The sequence below is a fragment of the Panulirus ornatus genome, chromosome 5, assembly GCF_036320965.1.
Source record: "Panulirus ornatus isolate Po-2019 chromosome 5, ASM3632096v1, whole genome shotgun sequence".
Lineage (NCBI taxonomy): Eukaryota > Metazoa > Arthropoda > Malacostraca > Decapoda > Palinuridae > Panulirus > Panulirus ornatus.
In genome coordinates this window covers 4,673,958-4,686,485 of record NC_092228.1, presented here as the reverse complement: position 1 = coordinate 4,686,485, position 12,528 = coordinate 4,673,958, and the positions used below count along the sequence as shown (strand labels likewise).

At 50.0% G+C, this 12,528-nt stretch overlaps 1 protein-coding gene across 1 annotated transcript in view; it reads right to left on the bottom strand.

Moving 5' to 3' along the window:
* Positions 1-9,380: 9,380 nt before the first annotated feature.
* LOC139746956 (uncharacterized) overlaps positions 9,381-12,528 on the bottom strand; it is an 88,710-nt gene continuing 85,562 nt past the window's right edge. Inside the window, exons 15-17 of the mRNA XM_071658657.1 lie at positions 11,947-12,164; positions 10,413-10,962; positions 9,381-9,572 (exon numbers count right to left, since the gene is read on the bottom strand). Coding sequence (XP_071514758.1) covers positions 9,381-9,572; positions 10,413-10,962; positions 11,947-12,164 — 960 coding nt within the window. The remainder of the gene's footprint in view (positions 9,573-10,412; positions 10,963-11,946; positions 12,165-12,528) is intronic.

The window sequence follows — 12,528 nt, the reverse complement described above, 5'->3', positions numbered from 1 at the left end:
GTAATGATGCAGTAAGCTGCATCACAAGTGAGCTCATAACGAAAATCCCGTTCGAATATGTAAAATACAGTAGGTGCGGTCAAACACGTCACTGGCTTAATTAGATACATCAGGTCGGATACAGAAGGTAGTGGAATACATAAGTCCAGTGGGTCAGAGGGACAGCAGACACTTAAATGCAGTAGGTTGAATACAGCAGACACTTCAATGCAGTAGGTTGAATACAGCAGACACTTAATGCAGCAGGTTGAATACAACATACTCTTAAATGCAGTAGGTTGAATACAACAGACACTTAATGCAGTAGGTTGAATACAGCAGACACTTAATGCAGTAGGTTGAATACAACAGATACTTAAATGTGGTAGGTTGAATACAGCAGACACTTAAATGCAGTAGACTGAATACAGCAGGTTGAATACAGCAGACACTTAAATGCAGTAGGCTGAATACAGCAGGTTGAATACAGCAGACACTAATAGGTTAATAGGAACATTTGAGGGCCCCCCCAAGCGGCGGAACCGTGACCGGAAGCCGGATATGTTGATGACCGGGGGATGAGACGACACCCGTCCGGCTCAGGTCGTCCCAGAGTATGACCCCGTCCAACTGGGGTCATTCCGTCCAGCTCAGGTCGTCCCAGAGTATGACCCCGTCCAACTGGGGTCATTCCGTCCGGCCCAGGTCGTCCCAGAGTATGACCCCGTCCAACTAGGGTTATTCCGTCCGGCTCAGGTCGTCCCAGAGTATGACCCCGTCCAACTAGGGTTATTCCGTCCGGCTCAGGTCGTCCCAGAGTATGACCCCGTCCATCTAGGGTCATTCCCTCCGGCTCAGGTCGTCCAAGAGTATGACCCCGTCCAACTGGGGTCATTCCGTCCGGCTCAGGTCGTCACAGAGTATGACCCCGTCCAACTGGGGTCATTCCGAAGTATGACTCCGTCCGACTGGGGTCACCACAGAACACGACCTCGTCCGGCAGCACGACCTACCGTTTTGGGATAGGAACAGCTGATACGAACCTCTTGGGTATGATGACCTGACCCTCATTTCATGAGAGGTCAGGTCATAGGCCAGAGGCCATTACACCAAAGGATCGTATCGTCGTGCTCATGGGGGTATTCAACTATCATCACAGCCAATCCAAGATCTCCAAGCAATTCAATTGACTTCCCTTCACCCAGCTGAGAGAGAGAGAGAGAGAGAGAGAGAGAGAGAGAGAGAGAGAGAGAGAGAGAGAGAGAGAGAGAGAGAGAGAGAGAATGTACCACCTAATTGCTTCGTGTGGAGTTTAGAGATAAGTTAGATCTTGTTGCTGCTCTCTCTCTCTCTCTCTCTCTCTCTCTCTCTCTCTCTCTCTCTCTCTCTCTCTCTCGGATCCCGTAACCCATGGGATGTGTGTGTGGGGGGCAGGAGGTGGTGGTGTGTGGGTGGGAGGCTGGAGGCTCCGCCAAAGGTCGACGCCACGGAGTAACCTAGGATGAAAGTTGGGGTTGCCCCAGACTGTTGCCTCACACCCAGGGCCCGCCCCTGGGGTCATGACGGACGGCGCCACCACCAGTGGCACCCGTCTGACACCACCACCGGTGGCACCAGTCTGACGACACCACCGGTGGCACCCGTATGACGACAACACCGGTGGCACCCGTATGACGACACCACCAGTGGCACCCGTATGACACCACCACCAGTGGCACCCGTCTGACACCACCAAGGCTCCTGCCTGACACCAACATGGCACCCGCCTGGCACCTATCATCACCACGGCATCCACCTGGCATCAGGCACCAATATGACCCACCTGGCACCACCAGGACCCATCTGGCACCACCAAGAACCATCTGGCACCAACATGACCCATCTGGCACCACCGTGAACCATCTGGGACCAACATGACCCACCTGGCACTGCCATCCATCACCTTAATAAGGCCCCATCTGACACTAAGACCATCAAGGTACCCCAAGCAACGCCCCGAGGGGGCGGGAGTAAATAATAATGCTGCCATTAGCGCTAAGCTGTATAACCCGAGGAAAGCTTTTGATCTCCAAGCTTTGCTTCGCGTGGGGTCGCTGGTAGGGTCTGGGAGGGGTGTTATGCCTCCCTCCCTCCCTCCTTGGTTCATTCTGCCGCCTGGTGAATGGAGTGTAACACGGGCGACGGCACGTGTCTCGAGGAAGGGGTTCTTGTGCTTTCATCAGATCTGTTTACCTTCCGTGACCAGACTGAGGGCAAGGGCGACATCTTGAGGCTTGACGGCCACCAGATCGGCCCGTCGCGTTGTGATCGCGGGCGAGCTGGGGAGGAGGAGGAGGAGCGGAGGGCCATAAGTGACGAGGCGAGGAAATATATTTCATTTACTCCATGAAGGAAAACGGCGAGTCCTGATGTGTTTCACTCTCCCTGCGGGACACACCTGCCAAGTGTGAGCGGCGCGGCAAACACACCCGTAAATCCCCAACACCTGTCACGCCAGACTACTGCAGATGCGCGCCTCAATCCACTAGTAATTAGACTGTCTCCAGTTCCGTAAACACAGGAGAAAAAGTTATATGTATATTTTCAAGGACGATTTATTTTTTATGGGAGGTGAGACGGCACGGGCAGCTGAGGCCCAAATCAAGGCCATCCCATTAACTATATATATATATATATATATATATATATATATATATACTAGCTTGAGCCAGGTATCCATTATATCGAGCAACCCTTAAGGGTGGATGAACAGCTGGGTTGACTGTGGACCGCTTGCCGTAACTAGGGATCGAACCTATACACTCGACCCTAGGGCGGCCCGTGAATGCGTTACAGTCGGGAACGCTAACCGCTACACCACGGGAATCCAAACTTGTCATTCTTGTGTCCCTGGATGTGCTGGTGTACGGTGCATGAGGCCACATCTACCACTGCCGGATCCTCCTCTAACCTGTGAAAGCAATACACACGAGTCTTTCTCCGGCTGCAAGTAGTAATGGTGACCCACAGTGTGTGGTGTCCACACAGGTGTTCTCCGCTCTACTCTGTAATCATAACAGGTCCAACTTCGGTCCCAGAACATCTCACACTTGTGTTCATAGTCGTGTCGTTCCTTCCCCAACGAATTTATATACTTGGCGACTTCTTAGACAAGAAAACATAACTTTTTCTCAATTTTATTTTAATAGACGGTTGATCTCAGCATCATACAATAAATCATAAAGTTATAACTTTGATCAGAGTAACTACGGATGGTCTGGCAGTCAAGCTGCATCAACCAATCAATTCTTCGCGAAGGGAAAGTAAAAGGCCGTCTGGTGAGCAAGGTGGGGGTCTTAGGTCACTATAAAGTCCTGTTTGTTTTTTCGTCTTATAACTTCAGATGTTTCCCCGGGTGTCCTTCCCCCACTGTGAGGGGGGTATTGACAAGTGTGCGGCGAGCGTGTGGTGAGTCAAGATGCACCACAACAGATCAATGTCTGCCCTCACTAGTTACAGGGACCTGAGGATGGATGACGTCCCCACACGTTCCCTCCTGGGGCAAGAGGTGCCACAGCCCAGGCCAGGGGGGACACGAGGACTTGGTCTTCCGGAACTGTGGTTCGTGAAATCTAGCATCGACGTCGGACGAGAGGGAGGAGGGCGGGCCACGGTGACACAGCGGCCTGGGCTATTGGGAACAACACTCGTGTCTGGGATACCGGAGGTGGGGGCCATGGGAACAAGACCCGAGTCTGAAAGGGTCTTCCAGCAACACAAGAAGATCGCAGGAAGGCGGGCCACGGGGACGCAGCGGCCCGGGCCACAAGGCACCCTTCGTGTCCGGGTCTGTGTGACAAAAACTTCACTTCGCTTGATTGTTTGTGGCGCCGCACCACCGTCTCTGTGCCGGGTGGGGCTGTGCATGACGCCACGGTCGCCCTGCATGACCCTCACCACTCACTCACTGCTGCAACGTTCTATTGTACAGCGCGGTGTAACCCCGCTGTGTTGCATACGAATCTGCTGCATCGTTGCTCATGCAGTTCCGCCATATTGCACACTGCCAGTTCTCATCCATACGAATAATGACTCGCCGACTGAACGGGGCTTAAAACCCGTCACCATGACGGTACGACTCTCATGCATGACGGTACGACCCTTGAGCGTGACGGTACGACCTTCGAGCGTGACGGTACGACCCTCGAGCGTGACGATGCGACCTTTGAGCGTGACGGTACGACCTTCGAGCGCGACGGTACGACCCTCGAGCGTGACGATGCGACCTTTGAGCGTGACGGTACGACCTTCGAGCGCGACGGTACGACCCTTGAGTATGACGCTCCAGCTCATTATCGTGACGGCACAACCCCGGGGCATGACTGTGCTATCCTTGAGCGAGACGGTATGGCTTATGGGTGTGATGACTTTGACCCTGACCTGACCCTTAAGGGTTATTAGTTGCGAATACGTGGAAGGAAGCTGGCGCGTCAATGAAGGACTGTAGGCATGACCCCTCTCTGACCTCTGTGACCTTAATACGACGAGGAAAGCCAGGGACTTACGTATACCAATTGACCTTATGCAGTGTAGGGTGTGCCTGGTGACCTTAACCAGTGTAGGGTGTGCCTGGTGACCTTATCCAGTGTAGGATGTGCCTGGTGACCTTATGGGGGCTCATCTAGTGTCCTTATCCAGTGGTGTGTGTGTGTGTGAGGGTACGCCTGATGACCTTATACAGTTCTGTGGGGTTAAGGCTGATGACCGTATACAGTGGTGTGGAGGGTAGGCCCAGTGCCCTTATACTGCAAAGAGGGTATATGCCAGGCGACCTTCTACAGTGGTGTAATGCCTGGTAACCATATACAGTGGTATCAAGGGGGTATTCCTGGCGACTTTATACAGGTGGTGTGGGAGGTATTCCTGACGACCTTATACAGTGGGGAGGTAAACCAGTTCTGGCAGGACGCGGGGGCGGCGGGTGCTGGGGGAGCTGAGCACTTCCTTCAAGGTCTGTCTCCATTCTAGCTGCTGATGCCTAGGATGTGCTTGCCTGCATGGCTGTGCATGTGCATGTGTGTGTGTGTGTGTGTGTGTGTGTGTGTGTGTGTGTGTGTGTGTGAAGGGTTCGAGGCTCGAGGGGGTGGGGTAATGTTATTCATATAAAGTGAAGTATTGGTGAATGTCAGACGTGAGACCGTGGGAGTCGAAGGGGTGAGTGGGAGGGTCAAAGGAGGTGACTTGATGGGGAGGGTACAGGTGGGGTGGGTAGTGACAAGCGGCATGGAGGCGCATCAAGTTAAGGTGGGGAGGGGAGGAAAGGGTAGCAGTGTGTAGGCGTGAGTGTACATACCTGTGTGTGTGTGTGTGTGTGTGTGTGTGTAGAAACACGCGTCTCTGTACACACACCAGATTCATACGTACATTCTTTGTACATTCGGGTCTGTACGTACCAATGTACATGTAACATGTGCCTCCCCCACCTCCAACAGGCGCCACCACCGCCATCTACAACAACAACAAGTCAACAAATTCCCTCATAACCCAGGTAAACAACACGTGATCCGCACACTCCTCCGCCTCTCAAGGGTCATACTTGTACGGTACACCAAGGGGATGTTCGTCCTTGCCGACCTGCTGGACAACTCCGCGCCTGCGTCACTCTCTTGACCTTCAGAATGGTAAACACAGGCGGTCGGAACACCTTTCAAAATCGCAAGTTAAGCAACAAATAAATAAATATATGAAAAACTTTTTTCATCTGTTCGTTTCAAATTTTGACAGGAAAAGCAAAATATTTTTCTTCGGTTATCTGAATTTTTGGAATTGTATAAAGCAGCTTTAAATTACGTAGAACTATGACAAAATGTAAGGGAAGCTTTGCAAACTCTAATTAGTCTACAGCTAACTATGTATAACTGGTCTTTATTGTGATGTAGACAAAACAAAAGCATCTTTACAGTTAGATAATTACTGTCATTCATAAACCGTGAAAAACAAAATTAGTATTGCTTTAGAAGCTGGCATTAACCCCCTTGCGCACGACTGTACGACCCTTGCGCACGACTGTACGACCCTTGAGCACGACGGGACGACCCTTTAGCACGACGGGACGACCCTTGAGCATGACGGAACGACCCTTGAGCATGACGGTAAAAGCCTTGGGTATAATAATCTGGCCTCTGACCTGACCCTTAGGGGTCATGTAAAGGGCCAGGCCATTACACCCAAGGGTCGTGTTCTGGAGCCATACTGTCTCGCTCAACGATCGTGCCGTCGTGTTCAAGGGTCGTCCCGTCGTGCTCAACGGTCGCACCAACGTATTCAAGGGTCGTCCCGTCGTGCTCAACGGCCGCACCAACGTATTCAAGGGTCGTACCGTCGTGCTCAAGGAATTACGATGGCTGCACCGAACGAGGTGGCAGCTTGCGACTGTACCGACCGATACATAATTACTCCTCGTCCAGGCTGTACTGTGATGGGCTACTGTAACAGCGAGGAATGCCTGTGTAATCAGTGTGGGTAATTAGGGCACAAAGAAAATTGTTTCCTTCCCACACCATTCCTGATTAGCAGCGTGCCAGCCAATCACCGACCTCAGCCATCACGCCTTCTTTGAAAAAGCCAATCACCCTCGAGAGCGTCATTTTGATTTGATTACTTATGAGCCAATCATCAGTCTCGTTACAAGCGCTTCAAACAATCTCAGAAAATGTCGGTTCAATCCGACCACTTAAGGACTAATCAGCGGCCTCGTTTCTAGTGCTTCTAGGAAATGTCATTTTCGTTAGACCACTTACGAAGCAATCAACGGCCTCGCTACAAGCGCGTCGACCAATTGCGTTTCTTTAATGTCCCTCTCTCGACTTTCCCAGAGAGCTTCGTTGCATTTCCTAATGGTGTCAACCGCAAGCCAAACACCAACCAAAACTCGACAAGTTGCAGGTGATTAAGAATACACGATTACTTCTGTATCCTGTGTTGTATTACAACCCTGTGATCACGACGGTACAACACTCAGGGTACGGCGGTCCTGCCTCTATTATTCCTGGGTCATGTCAAAGGCCAGGTCATCTTGCCCGAGAGTATTACCGCTGGTGTCAAGGGTCGTGCCGCCGTCGTGGTCAAGGGGTCGTGCCGTCGTTGTGGTCAAGGGGTCGTACCGTCGTGCTTAAGGGCCGCCCCCCCCCCGTCGTGGTCATGGGTCGTACACCGTCGTGCTCGAGGGTCGTCCCACTGTAATCAAGAGTCGCACCGTTGTGCTTTAAGCGTCGTGCTGTCGCTCCCAGGAGATCGTCCCGTCGTACTCGAGGGTCGCACACCGCGCTCTTCCTCCGCGGAGGAAGAGCGCGGAATGTGAGACGCCGCTGATACACACACACACACACACACACACACACACACACACACACACACACACACAAACCCGACACCAACACGGAGAGCGCGTCGCATCCGTAAAACCGCGGCTCCGGGGGGGGTTGTGGGCGAGAGGACCCCTGCGCCGGGTGGACAAAAACTGCAAAACACTCTTTTAAGCAGATAACGGGTTGTGAGTGGGCGAAGGGATCCGGCGCGGGGCGATCGTAAAGCAGAACGCCTTCTGTTTGATCCGCCATTAACGCGACAATAAGCGGCGGCTTGTGTTGGCTCCCCACAGCTGGCTGTGCCAAACACGGAAATAGATCCTGTCGCTTCATGATCACCCCCCTCCCCTCCCCTCCCCGCCACCCGGCGCGAGATGCTAGAGACGAATTCCAACTAAACGAGAGACAAGAAGAGGGGGAGAAGAAAGCATGAAGAAAGAGAGAGAGAGGGATGGAGGGAGGGAGATGTCTGCGGGAAACTGTCGAAATGTGTGTGTGTGTGTGTGTGTGTGTGTGTGTGTGTGTGTTTGAGATTTACAACGTTCGCCACGCAGCAGAGTTGCATCGGTAGAAGTCCTGACGGTTACCAGACGAACGTAGAGCGAGCCATGCTTTCAAGGACGCGCGCGCGCGAAGAGCTGGGTCTACGTACGGGTCAGATAACTTGCTTGCAACACCATACAATCTCAGGAGAACCGTACATCATAATTCCAGTATCACGTGAGATGTAAACATGTCATCGGTAGTCTCTTGAAAAGCGATAATCGTGCAGAACTACGACACAGGGAGGTGAGGAAGGCCGACAGGCCTGAGGAGGAGGAGGGAGGGAGACACGAACGCGACTGGAAACAAGCGGGGTCTCCTCGCCTCTGCCTTGTTGTGCGAGATGCAGTAGTGGGTGAACAATCTCTCCCCTGCACATTGTGGCTGACTTCCCGGCTATCACCAGACGCCTCCTAGTACTCCTTAAATCTTACCTCAATCCACGACGTTGTTGGTGTTGGTGCGAATGAGAAATGTCGCAGTCTACGTGTACACAGATCGCCACACATTAGCATAATCTTTACATAAACGTAGGATGAAGGAACACGACGGGGGGAGCGGCGGAGGAGGGAGATCACCACGGAGCAGACCTGGGGGCTGAGCCACGGGGGAGTAGCACAATGGTGGTGGGCGCCTCCTCAAGCAGGGCAGAGATTTACGGAGCCATCAACGTGTCTGCCGGAGAGTGCTGGAGATTCTTACACAGACTCCACCACCACCATCAACTCACTCCCACCACCACTAACCCACACCCTCCACCAACAGCACCTGCTTCCGACCCCAACTCCTTCTCTTCTCTCACACTACCCTCCACCACCAAATAATCGCAAATATATAAAATACCTCGCTTCATATATAAGGAAACAGGATATATATATATATATATATATATATATATATATATATATATATATATATATATATATATATATATATATATAATGTCTGAGCTATAATTACGATATCTGAGCCGCTTGTGGCGCAGGCTCCACTGATACAGTGCCGACGAAGCCAAGAATGATGAAAATAAAACGTGTGACAAGATGGGTGGCAGAAGTCACCACACTTTCCTTGGGGTTCAGGTTGTTGTTGTGGCTCACTCCAAGCTACACAGCCTACCTCAGGTGCTCCTCTCTCTCTCTCTCTCTCTCTCTCTCTCTCTCTCTCTCTCTCTCTCTCTCTCTCTCTCTCTCTCTCTCCACGACTTAAGACATCCCGTCCCTCCTTTCCCACTGTGTTTCGTAAGCTCAATCAGTCTCCCAAGGTTAACAAGATTCTTGCATATTATCATCTGCTTCATTTCCCTATTGCTCTCATCCCTAGAACTGTGCTAAGATTAGGACTGCCTTTACCTCTAACACTTACATTTAGATTTCTGTTTCCTCTATTCATTCTCAATATCTACTATTATCAGTAGCCAGCCACAGGTTTCCCATTCTCCCTTGCAGGTCACGCCACTCATGTCAATATGATCTCACTCTCGTGAAAACAAGTTTTCTTTATTTGTTTACGTCAGTATAATTTGCCTCGTACACTCTGTTTCGGAAGCTTTACTGAAGCTTCATACGTCCGAGTTTGAAGCTTTTCTGAGGCTTCATACATCCGAGTTTGAAGCTTTTCTGAGGCTTCATACATCCGAGTTTGAAGCTTTTCTGAGGCTTCATACATCCGGCAGTGCATGTTGGGAACAGACATCAAGGGACACTGATGGGAAAACACAACCAGTCATCACTGCTTTACGATCCACTATACAAGTATCAGAGTCTACCCGACCGAAATAATCCTTTTATTTCTAGATTTCTCTGACGACAAGTTCGATGTTCATTTGTCACAAGAATCGTCTTTGAGCGTGGCAGCGGGATAGTGTTACACAAAGGCTACCCAGAATATATTCGCTAATCCAGACAGTCGTACCGTTTACTTTATATGGAAAATGCTGATATATATATATATATATATATATATATATATATATATATATATATATATATATATATATATATATATATATATATATATATAAAGTCTTGGAAACTGCTGATCACGTAAATGCATATCTTCTTTCACCTTTTTTTTTCTAAGTGATTTTGTGATTCTCTCTCTCTCTCTCTCTCTCTCTCTCTCTCTCTCTCTCTCTCTCTCTCTCTCTCTAGTCAAATGTCCTCCAATGGACCTCGACACACACCAGGGTAACGACCCCCGGTCCTCAACGCTGCACCACTCTCGTCTCGAAGGTGAGGGTCCAAAACACCATTGTTTACCTCGCCTTTACCCGTCTTCTTCCTACCCTAACCTTCCTCCAACGCTCCTCCTTCCTCCCCCTCCCACCACCACCACCACCAACCGTATCATTTCTTCCTCCTGTTTATAGATTTGGCGGGTTCTGACCCTGTGTTTTTAGCACCCAGCTGTTGCTGCGCGAGAGAATACTTTTGTGGAGGTAGTGACGTCATGAGCAGGTGGTGGTGGTGGTGGTGGTGGGAGGGACAGTGGGTGAGAAAGCCAGTACTGGTGGTGGTGGAAGAAGGGTAGTTGTGAAAGCACCAAGGGTTGAGGAAGCCTGTGGTGTCCTGGGGGAAGCACCGAGTAGGGGGAGGCCTGAGAACCTGGGAACAGCAATAGAATGGGGGAGTAACAGGGTCTGAGAATCATGGAGGTCTGGGGAAGAAGAGCGAAGGGTGGAAGTTGGGGGGCCTCAGTATCCTGGGGGTGCGATTGAGGTGGGGGAGCCTCTGGAGGTCCTGGGGAAGCACTGGAGGTGGGGAGGCCCCAGTGGGTATCCTGGGGAAGCAACTGTGGAGGGGGGAGAGTGAGTCTGGAGGTCCTGGGGAAGCACTGTAGGTGGGAAAACCTTGTCGTAACGTTCCCAAGCGACAATGTCATCCAGTGATCAAGAAACGGAAGATGCATGTTTTCAAACACGACTGGACGACTGAGTTCAAAGGATTCGGAATGCTTTGGGTCTCGAAGCTTTATGGACATCATTGTTTTGAAAGGATCCGACATGAGTGAACCCCAAGCGTTCAAAGGGCTCGAACAGTTTTGGGTTTCGGTGAATTTATGGACACCAACCTTCTGAAAGGCTTTACGAACTCTGAGGAAACGTTCGTGACATTCCAACTGCCATGTACAGACTTCAATATTCCGACGCGTCTTACCACCGCCAATGGTATTTCAACAGTTTACAAACACCGGCATATCTCAGCACCTCTGAATACCAAAGCTTTTTGAAAGGATTCTGCCGTGGATTCTCGCAGTGATGTACGCTAAGACGCTGAAGGCATCATGGAGTCTAATATTTCTCCCGCAAGCAGGCTAGCTGGAGTTCAGCCCACATTGTTTAACAGCAGGGTTTGAGGTGACCTAGTATGGAGTGGTCAGTGTGAATTCTACACTGCCCAACGAGGCACCGCAAGGATTCCTAATTCACAACTCTCTGGTTTGGATACTTCGTAAATGGTCTGGCTATACTGAACCATCTCCGGTGCCTCTGTAATCTATACCAGATGACCGAAGACTCTTGAATGTCTCTGTTCATTGCTATGTCTCAGATTCGTTTGCACTTACCTTGCCCTTGACATAAATGAACCAGAAATTCCGCACACACACACACACACACACACACACACACACACACACACACACACATATATATATATATATATATATATATATATATATATATATATATATATATATATATATATATATATATATATATATTCCTATGAGTCCACGGGGAAAATGAAACACGAAAAGTTCCCAAGTGCACTTTCGTGTAATAAGCACATAATCAGGGGAGACACAAGAGAGAAATGTAACAGTAAGTCGTTATATTTCTCTCTTGTGTCTCCCCTGATGATGTGACTATTACACGAAAGTGCACTTGGGAACTTTTCGTGTTTCATTTTCCCCGTGGACTTATAGGAATATCTTGATCACGCGCAAAATTGTGATCCTTTCCAATATATATATATATATATATATATATATATATATATATATATATATATATATATATATATAGTAACCTCACTCATCATCTTCAATCCTAAGCAAACGATGAATTCGTCACAACCGGTCCTGCAGGTTGCAAGACACAATTGCCTCCGAACCCCCGGCAAAAACGTAAACAAAAGGATACTTGCCTTGAAGCTGCTGGATCTGCGCCTGGAACTCGGCGAGTCGTTCGTCAACAAAGTCCTGACTCTGGCGTTCGATGAGTTCCTGAGTGGAAGGCGTGTACTCCAGGTCCGGCCCGGGGAAGCCGAACATGGGGAGCGGCGTGCCCGATGACTGCCAGGCGAAGAGGGAGAGAGGAAGAGACAAAAGATAGCTGTTAATTCATAAGGAACTCGTGGTACATCTACGTTACTGAAATGATAATATGTATCAACCTCTTTGAAACCGATGGTGCAGTCCTTCAGCCCGTTACGACCCCCATGAGCACCACGGTGCGACCTTTTGAGTGTGAAGACCTGAAGGTTTGGCCTCAACATTTAGAGATCAGATCAAAGACCAGGCCATCTATACCGAACGCTCGCGTTGTCGTGTTGTCGTTGTGTATATGAGGTTTAAACAAATACTGGATCTGGGAAAATGTCTCGCATTTAAAGTCATGGAGGTGTAGAAATGAGAAATCATGTTTTCCTGAGATGCG